The 19580-nt window shown below is 42.3% G+C and overlaps 1 protein-coding gene across 3 annotated transcripts in view; it reads left to right on the top strand.

Annotated features, from left to right (window-relative positions):
- Positions 1-19580, top strand: part of LRGUK (leucine rich repeats and guanylate kinase domain containing) — a 338728-nt gene that overhangs the window by 123073 nt on the left and 196075 nt on the right. For all 3 annotated transcript variants that reach the window (XM_063926758.1, XM_063926757.1, XM_063926759.1), the window contains exon 4: positions 3989-4089. In XM_063926758.1, coding sequence (XP_063782828.1) covers positions 3989-4089 — 101 coding nt within the window. The remainder of the gene's footprint in view (positions 1-3988; positions 4090-19580) is intronic.

The following is a 19580-nucleotide window of genomic DNA, read 5'->3' as shown; positions in this document are numbered from 1 at the left end:
GGGAGTGGCTCCAGAGACATCTGTTTTTCCATTGGGGACTGCTATTACCCTTACAGGAGCAATTCTAACAGCCTCTTCCTGTGTAGATTCTACAGCTTGTTGTGGTACAATTGTTTCAGTGTAGTGCATGGTGCCGTACTTACCCGTTGACACGACCTCACCTATCCCTCCGCTAGGGGCTTTCACTAATCTCGTGGGTGTCGCTGTGCCTACCGTGGTCTCTGCTATGGTGGCTGCAAGAGAGAGAGCTGAAATTGTTGCTGAATCGTCTTCTTGATCACACTCCTGAGGAAGGTTCAAAACAGGGTACATCTTGCACGGGTTAATACTTGCATGAGTTATTTGGTTGACATCATTAACATTTACAGTGTTACTAAGAGTTTGTGTTTTACAACCCAGTGCGTTTCTCTCCGCCATCAACTTCTCTCCTGCAATGTATGGTGGGGGAGGAGCTGTGGCAATCAACTTCCTGACTGCCCCAGATCCTGCCGCCAGAGCCAAACCTCTCTGTATCTCACCTTCCTGGTGCCATAACTGTAAATAATCATGATGCTGAATTCGTCTCTTTGCTGATTTTACGAGACATATCCTCCTCCTTAAATTTTGTAACACTTCTGGACTGAAGCTACCTATTCTTGGGAATTTGTCCCTGTCTTGTATAGTCATTCTCTCCCATTCATCACATAAAGATTCGGTGTGAATTCCATATTTTTCACACATTACATATCGTGCCGACCCAACTGGTCGGTTCACAGAATCAACCTGAACCAGGGTTGATCGCCCCCTACCTGAGCAACTGGCCCCCATAGTCTGCAGGTGTTGCTTAGTCCTCCTTGGATCTCTGTATCAAGGTTTTCAGCAAGCCTTTTCAGACAACCAAATTACTCCACAGTAGGCCGGCGGTGGCGGTTTACCGAGTACCCCACTCACTCGCCCACCTCGACCAATACGACCTGATCACACCGACGTGGTGCTGGCGTACTCGATACAGGGCCCCTATGGAACCTTCAGTTTACTGGAACATATGAGGGTTACCCGCAGGACACTTACTCTTTCCAGTAAAGGTGGGGTTGTTAGATAGTTCCTGAGTGACCAGCGAACTTCCCTTCCAAAAATAAAAAATTACACAAATCACGTCAGAATGTACAAATAGCGTTTGTGACCACTTTACTCTAATGGTATTAGGTCAGATCACTAACTACTGCACACAATTACGTGCGGTCCAATCGTTCAGTACACGAGCACTACTTGTCATGTACTGAAAGACCAATGGAATCGATGTTTCCGGCCGCGATTCCTTCAGCAAGAGCTTATGGCCTATATGGGTTCTGCACCAACACCCCAGGCGTTGTGCCACTGGACTTTTATAGCGGACCTTTTACCTTACGACCTCCTGGTCTTGTTACCTTATGACCTCCTGGTCTTGTTACCTTATGACCTCCTGGTCTTGTTACCTTATGACCTCCTGGTCTTGTTACCTTATGGTCCGCTATACTCTAATGCTCAAATATTATTTAACCAGGGATGCCTCCCTAGCCACCGTATATGTCACTTACACGTATGTCCCTTGACGAGTACCCGGCTTTCCTTTTGGTTCCACCTTAAAGTTATATAAACTTTTGTATACAAAACACACTCACTCAACACATGTACACTTTGTTTCTATATCTATTTCTGCGCAGAAATTGTCTTCAGGCCAAGAGTGTTACCAATTAGGAGCAGGATCTGTTAAACTAAATTTCAGATTTTCTAAAAATAGATTTGCGTTATTTACCGCTTCGCGTTATCTACCGCTGTGCGTTACTTATCGCCTTGCGCTAATTATCGCTTTGCGCTAATTCAACTTTTTCGTGACTTGAGCTACGTGAGCGTAACCGGACGCTACGTTGCGTAATGTACGCTGCGTGCGTCTGCCTTTTGGATTGCGTACGCTAGTCTTTGTTAGCGACACGTGTACGCAATGCAAAGGATCCACCGTAACACAATATATTTATTTATCAATGTAGGTGATCCCTGATCATCTACCGCAATCCACACTGACTGCCTTGTATCTCAGACAAACCGTGTGTTTGTTCTATACTTTAACTATCACCTCTACTATTAAATAACAGCAAATCTCTTTTTAGCACTTTCTATCAACTATAAAATTTGGCAAACAGGAATAGTGATATACGAAAAAATGAAATACACAAGTGAAAAGAAATGCAGGTATGTATGCGTACGCAAGACAAAAGAAAAATAAACAGTTTTAAAAAGACACAAGCGTTTTGTTCTTACTTCCGGTTACCGGGTTCCTTCAGCACCCTTTATCTAAGCGAAGCAGACGCTTATCCCGTCAGCACTGTGAGACAACCTCCCACCCTTTGCTGGAGGGATAATGTCTGCTGATCTACCTAGTGCAGATGTGAGAAGTATAGGACGAGCCTCCAATTGACAATGCTAAATTCCTTTGTCGTATAAACAACCCTTTATGAAGCTAAGAACACTGTACGCTGTTTACTTTAAGAAGTACCGTAATGGTACGCTAGTTGCGTAACGATCGCTCAGCCGTAGGCGAGACGCTCAGGCGTCACGTTCGCTCACGGCCCAGGGATCACAGGACACGTTATTGGTTATGTCTAGGGGAATGATTCGCTATGGCGTAGCTTACGCTCGAGACCACGAGAAGGTCACCAGCGATGCAGACGCTCACAACACTATACCTTTATGATAAAACCTTATACCAATGAAATACACTGAATACCTTAATGTGAGTACAGGGTGTGAGTGCAACCTTGTGTAACCTGACTAACTACAAAGCTGCTTGAGCGTCACCGACGCTCAAGTGAACACTTATCACTATAGAAAATACACAGATACTGGTTTAGGTTCCAAGGCCTATTAACTGTATTATGTCTAATATACTTGTAAAAGGGGATAACAGTACATATGATACACTACAATATAACAGAGACTTCCTAACCACAGAACTAAACAATAAATACAAAAAGACAATACTACACTGACCTAAATGCAATACAATACAATACTATCTAATACAATACAATACTAGCCTAGTCTAGGGGAGATATGAGAGAACAGAACAGAGAGAGAGAGAGAGAGAGAGGGAGAGATGAGATGAGAGAAATTGGCTCACAGAAAGACAATGATAACGGAGAGAAACTTACGCACAAAGGGTATGATCGCCTGCGCCTCGATATCCAGCTCCCGGCTATCAGCAGATAACCGTTGATGAGAGAGTGAGAGCTGGATGTGGTCGGCCTGCCTATTTATGCCCCACACACAATGCAATCTCCTGGTCCTACAATCCCATTGTCCATTGGCCGAAGGAATTCGGCCCTGTATCATAACAAAAGGTCATAGGGTGATTCATACAGGTGGGCTGTGACGATTTCCAACAGCTCAGGTGGGTGGGAAACTGGGTTTCCCGCCGCATACCTGAGTATGTGTAATTAATAGAAATGGACATAAACTTCTTATGTCCATAACTATTCGCACGAGCGATTAATACGCTCCAAACCAACACCGGAATATTGCTAATTAAATACTCTTCCGATGGGTACCAAACACTGCTGTATGATTCCTGTTAGACCCTTCGTACGATATAAAGAGGGATTCCTCAGCTCTGGGACATTGTATTTTAACCAAACTTTCAGAAACTATCAAAGGGATCATGATCTATAAACTACATTAATTGCGAACATTTGTAACTAATGAGTCGCACGCTACGATCACATAAACTCTACCGTAAATGCGCATACTGCGCGTGCGAGTGCACGCTATTGCGGGTATGCGCTTCCACGGGAGAGCATACGCATGCGCAGCACGGACCAGTGTGCGGTGCAAATATGGCAACGTGCATTGAGACATTTTTCTGACTTTGACACCACGTTAGGGAGACTTCTGTAAATTCTGTATGCACACAGAGTAAGGTGTGTACAGTATGTGTTGTATACTTTATGTAAATGTTAATTTTCCCTTTCTCTAGATTTGTCCTGTATCTGTTACATGCCATACTTGACTGAGCTGAATGCATCAAACAACAAACTGAGCACATATTTTGATTTTGTTCCACCTAAAAATCTGATGGTAAGTACAGTGCATTACAGATAGAATTGTGGTTTCCTATGGAAGTTTGCCGTTTAGTGTATGGTTTATGACTGAACAGAGATGCATACCTCCCAACTTTTGCGTTAAGGAAAGAGGGACATTAACGCACGCTGAAGGCTCTGCTCAGAGCAGCGAATGACAGGGGTGGATCTCCCAACTGCCCCCCCCCCACCCCCCCACCCGCGGGACACTGCGACCCGTGGGTGGGACAGCTGGACAGACCGTGGAAAACGGGACTGTCCCACCAAAATCAGGACATCTGGGAGGTATGGAGATGGCTTATTGTAAAGTAAATGTGTGGATTACATGAGAGTGAGGATAGAGTGCAAAAGAACATATCAATTACTTTACATTAGTGACCTGCCTGGTTTGTTTGGCCACAATTAAACATAATGAAGTATAGTAAGATCTAGTTTCTCTGCCACTCCTAGAGATATAGCATTTGTTTAAATGATGTACTTTATGATATTATACATTCTACAAAATAAATAAATAAATAAATATATATATAACAAATAAACACCAAAAATGTAAACACCTGGTTAGATAAAAACACTAAACATATTGACAGCGAGGGCCTCCAAACTCGTGTGGTTCCTGTTTTAATTAACCAAATAACAGCCCACAGTGAAAGACAGAAAACGCTGGACCAACCTATGGTGGACATTCCGAGTTGATCGCTAGCTACAGTTGTTCGCAGCGCAGCGATCAGGCTAAAAAACGTCTGTTCTGCGCATGCATATGTGGTACAACAAACGATGTAGTTTTGCACAGAGTCTAGCAAAGCATTTCAGTCGCACTGGTGGCCGCAGAGTGATTGACATGAGGTGGGCGTTTCTGGGTGTCAACTGACCGTTTTTAGGGAGTGTTCGTAAAAACGCAGGCGTGGCAGGAAAAACGCAGGTGTGGCTGGGCGAACGCTGGGCGGGTTTGTGACGTCAAAACAGGAACTGAACAGTCTAAAGTGATCGCAAGCGCTGAGTAGGTATTGAGCTACTCTGAAACTGCACGAAAAAACTTTGTAGCCGCTCTGCGATACATTCGTTTGCACTTCTGCTAAATACACTCCCAGTGGGCGGTGGCATAGCGGTTGCATGGCTGCTAAAAAATGCTAGGGGGCGATCAACTCGGAATGAACACCTATGTGTCTGTAATTGTTGCTAGCTTGGCAGCAGGAGTGACTTGCTGGGGTGCACTTGGCAGGTGCTTCAGTGACCATGACAACTTACCTAGCTTACGTTTCATAAGCAATAATGTAGAAGTGAATTTTAGCATGTAACTCCAATTGAAAATACTCAGCAGGAAAAGTTGGAAGTGATTATGACATCTATGCATCAATTAGAAGTGAATACATATGTCAGGTGGCTGGTTAATTTGTCAACAGTGAGGAGATCAACTGCAGAATGCCAGTAACAGTATTCCTACATGGTAAAAATGATACTTGAAGGACTTTCACAGTGCAGGCATTATGCATCGAAAATGTCATGTTTAAAATGATGATGCCTGCATGGTAAAAACGTTGTAAATAGCATTTTTACAGCATACGGAAAAGCTGCAGTTGGCATTCTGCTTTCATTGTCGTCACTGTCGATAAAGTGGCCATTAGAAGTAAAAACCAACACAGACCAGCAACTGCAGATTATATGACTGCAAAATGTAACCTGTGACAGTTTTGTGAATGAGATCCAATAAGGACTACAGAGAGCAGCTGATTATCATAGTCTGTTTTCGGTGCAGGATCAAACCACTTATCACACTTGGTAAGACATTTCTTAGTTCAGTGGTACCAGGGGTGAAGCTATGCTTTCTGATAGCTATGGTAAAGACTCAACTCTGCACTACCCTGTCCCAGTAGATAGTAGTGACCCACTACCTATATGACCGCCATATAAATCAGTGACTGTCATATAATGCAGACAATATAATTGACAGCCTGGTTAAGACTTCTTAAGTGACTGCCATGTGATATAGGGAATATCGAAATGACTGTCATATAAAACAGAGAACATCACAGTGACTGCCGTATAATACAGAAAGTATCAGTGACCACCCATATAATAGAAAGAGCGTCAGTGGCCGCTACGTAAATACAATGGAGTGTCACCGCCGTACAATACAGAGGCAATATCATTCTCTTAAAAACAATAACACCTCTTCACAATCATTAACTAATTCAGCTTCATAGTAACAACTATATTCTACATACTTAACAATAATTACCTTGATTTTCCTCTTTATTAATTATCCCCAATATCATAAAATAATTACAATTATATACATTGAAATCCTAATTATATCCCATATCAACTGCCTCCCATGGCTGCCTCCTCCCCTGTGTCTCCCCATAACTGCAAGGATTATATATATCAAGTATATATAGTCAGGTGCTGTGACGTGTAGCTTAGCCCAGCAGCTGTATAGATAAGGGATAGTCAAACCCTTAGAAGCCAAGATAGAGAAAAGATACAATTATACAGCGCTAGATTGACACAGAATAATTTTCACAATAGATTTGTTTAATTATATAGAAAGTCAATTACACGATAAAAAATGGTCAAAATAACACTATAATAAATATAGGTAGAACTTCATACCCATGTATGTCTCACTAATATGACCTTGGTGTGCTTACTGACCCTTTTGAGTTCTTGCACCAATAACAATACAGTCACTAATTAGGACCAACATAAGGATGAGTCATCCAATTTGATGTGTTTTACCAAAGCTGTGTTCCAATTTGGGAGGCTCCTGTAAAGACCGGTTCGTATGGCAACGGTAACGGATGACGGAGTCCTGGTTCACAGAGGGCAACAAACACCGGTGGTGGAGTCCTGGTTTTGGCAAGTGTTCTGTGTTCCAAATGGTTGAGGTCTCCAAAGAAGATTTATAATCAATGGCACTGCCGGCACTGGAGTCCTGGTCCACAGAAAGAAATAGGTCCACAAAAGTCCTGACTGTAGACGTATGGATGGTGATGGTACTGGTCACAATTGATACACCCATGGTCACAACCTGACGCGTTTCGCTGCACCAGGCAGCTTTATCAAAGGTGGTATACTATGGAGACTGATACCCCTTTTATAGGGGAAGTGATGTCATAACAGGAGACAGCTGGTTCATAATTGACACAATTGCATTTCTTTCTTACTAATAAAAATCAAATAATACTATAATAAATTCATTTGCATTTGCATTCAAAAGCTATTTCATTATATGCAGGATTAAAAATGAAACTGGAGACGAGAGTGTTTTGTTTCTATTTATATTTCTACTTTCAGCAGTGCATTCAGTCATGTGATCTTAGATGCGATCACATGTGAAGGAACATCCAATGACAAAGGTCACAAATGGTCATGTGGATAAAGTCCGGTCACATGACCAGAAGTTAACCAAAGTTGCTCTAGTCAGAGCTATTGTATATGTGACGTCCGACCATGTGACCGAAATCCCGATCACATGGTGTTGGTCACATGTTCATAGTAGCCAGTTAAAGACCTGATGTTTTCAGCATGAGAAGTGAGGTTGCTAAGCAACCCGTCTCTATGAGGGAAAAAATAATCTCTCAAGAACGGGCATATATCAAAAGATCCCAATGGGTCAGATAGATGTACGTATAAACGCACAGAATAAAAACTTAAATCATTCAAAGATCCTTAAAATCGGGTCTCTTGCACTTATAACATCCGGACACCTGACCGGAGTCCCGATCATGTGACATTGGTCACATGTTGATGTTTACCAATCGGAGTGACGTTTATGTCGTTGCTAGGCATCGGAATCTCTGCAGACGTCTTGAAAGGAGAATAAACATGTGACATTGAAACACATGACCGGAGACCCGATCACGTGACAATAGTCACATGTTGATAGTTGCCCGTTGGTTCATCTAGTGTTTCAATCCAAACGAATTAATGCGGTTGCTAAGCAACCTATATCTCTATATACAAAGCACCTTATAGGGATGGTTTTAGTTGCAAACTCTTCTATAGTTGTTGCAATAATTAAAAACACATATTCAACAATAAAAAATATATAAATAAAAACAAAAGGACAGGTAAACATTATGATCTGATACTTGATATATTTACTAAATAACCAAAGGCACTAGTAGGTATGAGAGGGTTTTTTTTATTCTCTGGTTAAAGTCTAACAAAAACCCAGAATACAGTTTATAATATGGTGTTAAGTTCTAAGGCTTCATTCAAACCTTCCGGGTGTAAGGAGTTTAGTTGATAGGTCCAGTAAATCTCTTGCTTACATAATTTGGCAAATCTATCTTCTCCTCTCTTCGTAAGTGGAATATGTTCAAGGCCAATAATTTTCAGAGTTTCAGGATTCCCCTGGTGATGCTTACTAAAGTGCTTTGGTATGCTATGATTGGTTATCTTATTCAAAATATTTCTTCTATGTTCAGTAAAGCGGGTTTTTAAGGATCTGGTGGTTCGGCCTACATACAATAAGTTACATCCACAAACTAAAACATATACTACCCAGCTCGTATCACATGTAATAAAGCTGGTAATATTAATTTCTTTATCTGTAATTATATCTGGTAATTTTGTAGTTTTATTTAATGCATGCTTACAAGTAATGCATTTAGTTTTCCCGCATTTATAAAATCCAGTTTGTTTTGGAAACCAGGCATTCTTCCTGGAGAATGTTTGTATATTAGAGACCGGTTTCTTGATAAAGCTCGGAGCTAAATAAGAGCCCAAAGACCGATTCCTTCTAAATATGAACCGTGGTTTTGAAGGTAAAATATCTTTCAGGATTGTATCATATCTAAGAATATTATAATTATTATTAATTATTTGTTTAATTTCATTAGAACGGTTATTAAATGTAGAGAAAAAGGACAATTCATTCCCTAATGTTTTCTGTTTAACTTTTGCACATAATTTTGTCACTTTTCTCAATTCTAATCAATTTAATTTAACTTTCACCCATACCTATCATCCTTCCTGTATTTCCTTCCTGGATGTGACCCTTAACATTATAGATGGCCTTATCCAGACCTCCAACCATATTAAAGAAGTAGGTAGCAACACCTACTTACATTTTAAAAGTGCTCATTACACTCCATGGAAGACCAATGTTCCAAAGGGACAATTTATGCGTATTAGAATAAATTGTTCATCAGAGGCAGTTTTTCAAAAACAAGCCTCTGATATGTTGGTAGCCTTTGAGAATAGGGGGTATCCTAAGGAACTACTTTGCAATGCCTTGGAAGAAGTGAGTAGAATGGACAGAAAACAGCTTCTCAAAACCAAACCAAAAGTTAAACAGAAAACCTTAGGGAATGAATTGTCCTTTATCTCTACATTTAATAACCGTTCTAATGAAATTAAACAAATAATTAATAATAATTATAATATTCTTAGATATGATACAATCCTGAAAGATATTTTACCTTCAAAACCACGGTTCATATTTAGAAGGAATCGGCCTTTGGGCTCTTATTTAGCTTCGAGCTTTATCAAGAAACCGGTCTCTAATATACAAACATTCTCCAGGAAGAATGCCTGGTTTCCAAAACAAACTGGATTTTATAAATGCGGGAAAACTAAATGCATTACTTGTAAGCATGCATTAAATAAAACTACAAAATTACCAGATATAATTACAGATAAAGAAATTAATATTACCAGCTTTATTACATGTGATACGAGCTGGGTAGTATATGTTTTAGTTTGTGGATGTAACTTATTGTATGTAGGCCGAACCACCAGATCCTTAAAAACCCGCTTTACTGAACATAGAAGAAATATTTTGAATAAGATAACCAATCATAGCATACCAAAGCACTTTAGTAAGCATCACCAGGGGAATCCTGAAACTCTGAAAATTATTGGCCTTGAACATATTCCGCTTACGAAGAGAGGAGGAGATAGATTTGCCAAATTATGTAAGCAAGAGATTTACTGGACCTTTCAACTAAACTCCATACACCCGGAAGGTTTGAATGAAGCCTTAGAACTTAACACCATATTATAAACTGTATTCTGGGTTTTTGTTAGACTTTAACCAGAGAATAAAAAAACCCTTCTCATACCTACTAGTGCCTTTGGTTATTTAGTAAATACATCAAGTATCAGATCATAATGTTTACCTGTCCTTTTGTTTTTATTTATATATTTTTTATTGTTGTATATGTGTGTTTTTAATTATTGCAACAACTATAGAAGAGTTTGCAACTAAAACCATCCCTATAAGGTGCTTTGTATATAGAGATATAGGTTGCTTAGCAACCGCATTAATTCGTTTGGATTGAAACACTAGATGAACCAACGGGCAACTATCAACATGTGACTATTGTCACGTGATCGGGTCTCCGGTCATGTGTTTCAATGTCACATGTTTATTCTCCTTTCAAGACGTCTGCAGAGATTCCGATGCCTAGCAACGACATAAACGTCACTCCGATTGGTAAACATCAACATGTGACCAATGTCACATGATCGGGACTCCGGTCAGGTGTCCGGATGTTATAAGTGCAAGAGACCCGATTTTAAGGATCTTTGAATGATTTAAGTTTTTATTCTGTGCGTTTATACGTACATCTATCTGACCCATTGGGATCTTTTGATATATGCCCGTTCTTGAGAGATTATTTTTTCCCTCATAGAGACGGGTTGCTTAGCAACCTCACTTCTCATGCTGAAAACATCAGGTCTTTTAACTGGCTACTATGAACATGTGACCAACACCATGTGATCGGGATTTCGGTCACATGGTCGGACGTCACATATACAATAGCTCTGACTAGAGCAACTGTGGTTAACTTCTGGTCATGTGACCGGACTTTATCCACATGACCATTTGTGACCTTTGTCATTGGATGTTCCTTCACATGTGATCGCATCTAAGATCACATGACTGAATGCACTGCTGAAAGTAGAAATATAAATAGAAACAAACACTCTCGTCTCCAGTTTCATTTTTAATCCTGCATATAATGAAATAGCTTTTGAATGCGAATGCAAATGCAAATGAATTTATTATAGTATTATTTGATTTTTATTAGTAAGAAATAAATGCAATTGTGTCAATTATGAACCAGCTGTCTCCTGTTATGACATCACTTCCCCTATAAAAGGGGTATCAGTCTCCATAGTATACCACCTTTGATAAAGCTGCCTGGTGCAGCGAAACGCATCAGGTTGTGACCTTGGGTGTATCAATTGTGACCAGCACCATCACCATCCATACGTCTACAGTCAGGACTTTTGTGGACCTATTTCTTTCTGTGGACCAGGACTCCAGTGCCGGCAGTGCCATTGATTATAAATCTTCTTTGGAGACCTCAACCATTTGGAACACAGAACACTTGCCAAAACCAGGACTCCACCACCGGTGTTTGTTGCCCTCTGTGATCCAGGACTCCGTCATCCGTTGCCGTTGCCATACGAACCGGTCTTTACAGGAGCCTCCCAAATTGGAACACAGCTTTGGTAAAACACATCAAATTGGATGACTCATCCTTATGTTGGTCCTAATTAGTGACTGTATTGTTATTGGTGCAAGAACTCAAAAGGGTCAGTAAGCACACCAAGGTCATATTAGTGAGACATATATAGGTATGAATTTCTACCTATATTTATTATAGTGTTATTTTAACCATTTTTTTATCGTGTAATTGACTTTCTATATAATTAAACAAATCTATTGTGAAAATTATTCTGTGTCAATCTAGTGCTGTATAATTTTATCTTTTCTCTGTCTCCCCATAACTGCCTCCCACCCCTGTGTCTCCAAATGCCCCCCCCCCCACCCCTCCCTTTGTCTCCCCATGGCTGCCTCCCCCCTGTGTCTGGTCTCCGCATGGCTGCCTCTCCCCTGTGTCTCCCTATGGCTGCCTCTTTCGTGTCTCTCCATGGCTACCTCCTCCCCCTGTATCTTATCTCCGCATGGCTGCCTACCCCCTGTGTCTCCCTATGGCTGCCTCTTTCGTGTCTCTCCATGGCTACCTCTCCCCCCCTGTATCTTGTCTCCCCACGGCTGCCTCCCACCTGTGTCTCACCATGGCTGCCACCCACCTGTGTCTTGTCTCCACATGGCTGCCTCCCTCCCTGTGTCTCCCCATGGCTGCCTCCCTCCCTGTGTCTCACCATGGCTGCCACCCACCTGTGTCTTGTCTCCGCATGGCTGCCTCCCTCCCTGTGTTTCCCCATGGCTGCCTCCCTCCCTGTGTCTCACCATGGCGGCCACCCCACTGTATCTTGTCTCCGCATGGCTGCCCTCCCCTTGTGTCTGCCCATGGCTGCCTTTCCCCTGTGTCTTGTCTTTGCATGGCTGCCTGCCACCCTGCATCTCCCCATTGCTTCCTCTCCCCCGTGTCTGTCCAGCAGCCACACTTACCTCTCCTGTCCTGGTCACGGATCAGTGCTGAGCTCCTCATTGCTGCGGCAGTGGCTTTCCTGTTCTTCAGTCACAGCACGCAGATGTCATGATGTTGAGCGCTGTGCCCAAAAAAACCCCCAAAACAACTTTATTTTGCTGGAGGCGCTGGATAGTATCCATCCCTCTGCCTCCCGCAGTGCAGCCACAGAGCATTGTGACATGCTACTGGAGGTGCAGTGTGTAGCCACTGGCGGGACTGTGGCACCCTTGCTGGAGGCAGGTGCCTGGTGCATGAGCTTCACCAGCACTGCCCTCGCTATGTCCCTCCTTAGGTGACTTCTCTTTGAGCTCAAAACATTTTCTGCATGTAAAAGGGCCCTACACACTTGGCAGTATTGAAGGACAATATGAACGATATACTTAAAAAAATGAACAGTAAATCGTTCTTATAGTTCAGTGTGGATGCATCAACGATGCGCGTCCCCGCAGTCGTTCATCGTTGGTCGTCATCGTTTATTCATGCAAGCCAATTTGGAGGATATCGATGTTATGTAATGTCATATCATCCAAATCGGCCATAAAACTCGTTCAGTATGTATGTAAAAAATCGTTGATGAAAAATCGACCAACGATAATATCGGCCAAATTGCCAAGTGTGTAGGGCCCTTTAGTGTGGTGCCCTTTCTTACTTCATGTTCCTTTCTGTGTGTATTAAGAGGTAATTTATTGCAATAATCAGAATTATGTTTTGTTTTTTTGTGTAACTGTAACACTGTTGAAATCCACAAAAAAACCCAGAAGATTAAACAATTTAACAAGGTCTGTGAATTGTGTGGATATTCTTCTGTATAGAGGTTGTTCCAAATGTGTTTTGCCACAGGTGTGAGGCTTCCTTAGTAAGTTTTTTTTGTTGTTGCAAGGTTTACCATAATTGTGGCAGTAACACAATGCATACACAGATGAGTCTTTTTGATGGTGTTTCTGGGGGGTACTTAGTCTCATAAGATTGTAAGCTTGCGAGCAGGGCCCTCCTACCTCTATGACTGTTTGTAATTACCCAGTTTTGGTATATCATTGTTATTTCCAATTGTAAAGCGCAACGGAATTTGTAGCGCTATATAAGAAACTGGAGAGAACAGTCCACCCGATAGATGTCCGTGCCACTGCTGTCAGCAGCACAAGTATGTACAGAGTGTATGATATAGCTGTGGAAGTCAATGGGTTTAAGGGCCAGATTCAGCATGGTTAGCAGAAGTGCAGAAACAGAGGTGTGTTCAGACAACGGAGGCGTGTCTGGACCATTTGCGGGGCAGGCCGAAGCAGCTGCCTGACATCACACGCAGCTGCTGTGACCCAAAACATGGCGGCCCAGTGAATACTTTCACAGCAAGGCAGCAAAGGCAGGGGGCTACTCTTAAGATGTGAGTGCATCGCTGTTTAGCAATGCGCTCGCATTTCAGCCCCCCTGCTGAGAAGGACCCGTCATACGGATCGGCCTTGCCCTGTGTTGGGTGGCCCCCCGCATAATAGAGAAAGGAGTTGTAGTTTTGCAATTTCTCGCAGTGGCTGCTGGTTCACAGGAAGAGAGCTCCGGCTCTGCCTCCTCAAAGCCTTCCGCATGACGGTTGTCCGCGATGCCTGGGAGACAGGCAGGTAGGAGCCTGGCTAAAATTCTTCAGTCTCACCTGGACACGATCTTACCAGGATCCCTGGGTCATAGACCTTATATCCCAGGGCTACAGGCTGAAGTTCCAGGATCTCCCACCTCACAGATTCTTCAAATCAGGACGCCATTCAAAAACTGTTACAGACCAGGGTCATTGTTCCAGTTCCACCTCATCTACAAAACAAGGGTTACTATTCCAGCTTGTTTGTAGTACCGAAACCGGATGGTTCAGTAAGACCGATTCTGAACCTCAAGTCATTGAACCCATACTACCTCTTCGGTTTGTCACCAGTGGTCGCTTAGAAATACACAATTTTACCCATTTTATCCTACTAACACATATACCAGTGCTGTTTTTACTTAGGGTTTGGCTGATGCCCTATATACATTAGGGAGTGACATAGAGTGAATATATTTGGGGGTTTTAATATTTTTATCTGATTACCTGTGATAGTACAAGGTATCGCCTATTGGCGCTGTTAGCCTCCTCTATACACCCATACTTACGAGTGTTCAAATTCAAGATGGAGTCTCTGAGAGCGGTGATCTCAGGTCTGGAAGAGGGGAAATTCTTAGTGTCTCTGGATATCAAGGATGCGTACCTTCACATTCCGATCTGGCTACCTCATCAGGCTTATCTACGGTTTGCACTGCAGGACTGTCACTACCAGTTCTAGACCCTGCCATTTGGTCTCTCCACGGCACTGAGGGTGTTCACCAAAGTGATGGCAGAGATGATGATACTACTCCTCAAACAAGGAGTGAACGTAATTCCTTACCTGGACAATGTTTTGATAAAGGCTGTGTCCAGTGATAAGTTGTTGGAGAACATTGGTCTCACAACCAGATTACTCCTGGATCATGGGTGGATTCTGAACCTACCAAAATCTCACCTAGAACCAACGCAGAAGCTTAATTTCCTGGGAATGATACTGGACACAGAATCTCAGAAAGTGTTCCTTTCCTTGAAAAAGGCATTGGTAATCCAGTCGATGGTTCGGGCCATCTTGAAAGTACTGATACCTGAATCTCAGTACATCTGTGCATCCGCCTTCTGGGGAAAATGGTGGCTTCCTACGAAGCAATTCAGTATGGAAGGTTTCATGCGAGGACCTTCCAGCTGGATCTGTTGGACAATTGGTCCAGATCGCATCTTCACATGCATCAGAGGATTCGTCTGTCGCCAAAAGCCAGAGTCTTCCTCCTGTGGTCGTTACAAACTTCTCACCTAGTGATGGGTCAAAGGTTTGTGATTCAGAATTGGATTCTTTTAACCACAGATGCAAGCCCCAGAGGTTGGGGTGCAGTCGACCAGGGGGTTCAGTTTCAAGGAAGATGGTCAAGTCAGGAAGTCGTCCTTCCTATAAACATCCTGGAACTCAGGGCTATCTACAACGCCCTTCTGCAGGCCTCATCTCTTCTTCAGAATAAGGCCATTCAAGTTCAGTCGGACAATGTGACGGCGGTGACGTAAATAAACCGACAGGGCGGAACAAAAGGCAGAGCCGCAATGTCAGAGATGTCAAGAATTCTCCTCTGGGCGGAAAAACAGGCCGTGGCATTGTTGGCGATCTTCATTTCGGGAGTAGACAACTGGAAAGCAGATTTCCTCAGCAGACACGACCTGCACCCGGGGGAATGGGGCCTCCACCCAGAGGTGTTCCAGTGGCTGATATGTCGGTGGGGGTATCCACAAATCGACATGATGGCCTCTCGACTCAACAAGAAGCTCAAGCGGTATTGTTCCAGGTCGAGTCGACGCCCTGACAACTCCGTGAGTCTATTAGCTGGTGTACTTGTTTCCTCCCATTCCTCTGATCCCAAGAATTCTCAAAAGAATAAAAAGGGAAAGCGTTCAAGCAATCCTCATTGCTCCGGACTGGCCGCGAAGGGCCTGGTATGCGGATCTTCTCGAGATGCTGATCGAAGATCCGTGGCCTCTGCCTCTTCGAGAGTATCTTCTGTAACAGGGCCCGTTCGTTTATCAAGACTTACCACGGCTGCGTTTGACGGCATGGAAGTTGAAGGGCTGATTCTAGCCAGGAGAGGGATTCCTGACAGGCAGGGTCATCCCTACTATGATCCAGGCAAGGAAGGGGCTAACGTCAAAGCATTACCATTGTATCTGGAAGAAATATGTCTCTTGGTGTGAGAGCAGACAATATTCCACGGTGGAATTTCATCTGGGACGTTTCCTGCATTTTCTGCAGTCGGGAGTTGATGTGGGCTTACGCGTAGGCTCCATAAAAGTTCAGATTTCGGCCTTATCTATTTTCCTTCAGAAACAATTGGCTTCTCTCCCTGAGGTCCAGACATTCTTGAAAGGTTTTCTTCATATCCAACCTCCCTTTGTGCCTCCCACAGCACCTTGGGATCTCAATTTGGCTCTGCGGTGTCTCCAATTGGACTGGTTTGAACCGTTACAGGAGGTAGACGTAAAGTAACTTACATGGAAGACCATCATGCTGTTGGCCTTGGCTTCGGCAAGGCACGTGTCAGAGCTGGGGGCGTTGTCTCACAAGAGCCCCTACTGATTTTCAATGAGGACAGAGCTGAACTCAGGACTCGTGAGCAATTCCTTTCTAAGGTGGTGTCGGCGTTTCACATCAACCAGCCAATTGTGGTTCCGGTTGTTACGGACACCTCTGCTACTTCAAAGTCTTTGGACACTGTAAGGGCTTTGAAGGTATATGTAAAGCGAACTGCTCGTCACAGGAAATCGGACTCTCCGTTCTTTATTATGCCAATAAAATTGGGTGTCCTGCTTCAAAGCAGTCAATTGCACGCTGGATCAGGCTCACTACTCCATGGCAGGTTTGCCGATTCCGAAAGCTGTACAGGCCCACTCTACTAGGTCGGTGGGTTCCTCTTCGGCGGATGCCCGGGGTGTCTCGGCATTACAGCTTTGCCGATCAGCTACTTAGTCGGGTTTGAACACCAAAGTATATCCGTCTCCTCGGGCACAGTTTCCTAGACTGAGTTTGGTAGGAGCTGCATAGAGGGAGGAGCCAGCACACGTTTTGAAACTTCTATAGTGCCTATGGCTCCAAGTGGACCCGTCTATTCCCCGTGGTACTAAATGGATTCCCAGTATCCCCTACGGACTACGAGAAGAGGATATACCGGTAGGTAATTAAAATCCTATTTTCTTTATTTTGTGTTTCTTCTTTCCTTTATATCTACTCTATATCCTCTATATCTTTCTCTGGTGTTTTTGTTCTCTTAATAGCTCCCACGTTTTGTCAGAAGACAAGAATCAGGCTCTTAGAGAATATACCAAACTATCAATATCACAAGATGTGACTGCATTTTGCAGTTTATGAAAACAGAGGCTCTGGAGCTTCAGCAGATGTATAGGTAGCTGCGTGATATCAGCAGTAACTGTGATGTGAAGTGTGCAGCTGAGTTTAGTCCTAAAGGTCACCTACATTATGGCAGTTTATATATATATATGGTGGGCTTGGCTGCACCTGTGTATAATGCCCACATAAACCCTTTAGCTCATATATTGCGTGTAAGTCTGACTCTTGTACTACCCAGTGCCTCCTGAGCCATTTACCTCACTGCACGTCCCTGACTTGTACCCATATTAAGACATCAAAATGAATATTTTATAAAAAAGATGACATTTGGGAAGAGGGATTAGACTGTATTGCTGTTATATCAGAATAGAGAAACATGTAAAACAGTCTGTAATTGTTGGAGAATCTGTCAGGTTTATACAGTGGGTTACAGTCAGAAATATCACAGGATGATGTGACTGATACTTTCTGCTGTGTATTACAGAAACAAATGCCCAGTAACTTATCAGGCCTCAGTTTTATTTTGACAGTTTTGGGCTTATTTATCATAAACTTCTCTTTTGTGGCAAAATTTAAGACTTTTATATCAATCAGCCCGACCCCACAGACCAATAGGAAATTGCGAGCAGAGAAAATATTAATGTGCGCAGTGACAGTCCCACCGGTTACCTAGGCAGTGTAGTTACACACATATCAATTAGGGTGGTCAATCCCGGGATTAGGATCAGCATGATCCCAGGATTCCGGTCTAAAATTGTCCAGGATTCAAACCCGGGATTGGAGCTTCCAATCCCAGGGACTTCAGGATTGGCCACCACTTTTTTTTTTTTTATTGAAATTTTCCAATACACAAAGCAAAGCACAAGGCAAAGAAAATTGTGTAACACAATATAAAGATCATTATAATGTGGAAAATAAAGCAATATTGTAAACAGTGCGGTGTATGGGTTCTTATTTATTACGGATAAGACATATTATTGGTGGATTCCAAAGATCTCATGTCCATCAGAATTGAAATTATATATTTTTCACAAAGTGTATTGTAAACCAAGTACGATTGTCCATAAATAAGTCTACTACGGGTTGAAGAAGTGTCCAACAGTCCCTTCAAAAAATAAGCCGGTAGGGTCAAATATTGTCCAGGATATCCGACAAAATCAAATCTAGACATGCAAATAATCTGCAAGTAGATTGAAAACAGGTACGTTCCCTCTATCTGGCTATCAGTTGACATATCTATTAGTAGCTTTATGAAGAAATATTCCACTAATAAAATGTAGCGACCAAAGTAGACATAACAGTGCCATTAATAATTTTAAACATATGAGTATGAAAATCTTTGGCCTTACACCAAGATAAATCATCCACCAATTATATCTATAGGAAATGAATAATAAACGAATAAGAAAGTTAGACAAGACTAGAAGGGGAGGGAGGGAAACGTGGAGGGGGAAAGAGTATAATTTTAAAAGTTAGGAGTGTAAGAAGTGTTTATCTCTAGAATCCACTGATGCCATAACCCGAAACATCATAATACGTACATTATATAGTAGGTATACAACCACATCAATAAAATGGAATCAATCAATTCAATTAGTAAAATTTTCAAGTATTTTCGTAATGTGCAATTGAGTAGAAATAACAAGAGTGTAATTGAAAGGCGCCCATGTAAGATAAAAGTTCTTAGTCCCATAATATACATCAATGATTACGTATTTCCTCTCATAATATAAAATTTGGAGGAGTTTCAATTTGACCTCTGATAATTGCGGCCCTGACTTCTTGGTCCAGTGAATCAAAATACATTTTTTGATCACTGCTAAAACAGTAATAAGAAATGGGAGAATAAGTTTTCGTTTTGAAGTTCCAAATGACCAAGCTTGAAAGTTGAGACCCATACATTCTAACGGATCTGGGGTTAATCTAAGTTGGAACATATAATTAACAAATGACACCACTTTACACCAGAACCTTTTTAATTTATAACAATCTCACATGCAGTGTTTGAAATCAGCTATATATACACCACATTTAAGACAATGACCATCTTCATCAGCAATCATGTGCGTCTTTGATGAGGGGTAATATAGGCTCTATGTAAAGTACGGATAAAGACCTCTTGCTGATTTCAAAACTTTCATAGAATAAACATGTAAGTTGTT

This window comes from Pseudophryne corroboree, chromosome 6 (genome assembly GCF_028390025.1).
Source record: "Pseudophryne corroboree isolate aPseCor3 chromosome 6, aPseCor3.hap2, whole genome shotgun sequence".
In the NCBI taxonomy this organism is placed as follows: Eukaryota; Metazoa; Chordata; class Amphibia; order Anura; family Myobatrachidae; genus Pseudophryne; species Pseudophryne corroboree.
Note: the sequence above shows the minus strand (reverse complement) of the source record. Positions and strands in the feature narration are given on the sequence as shown.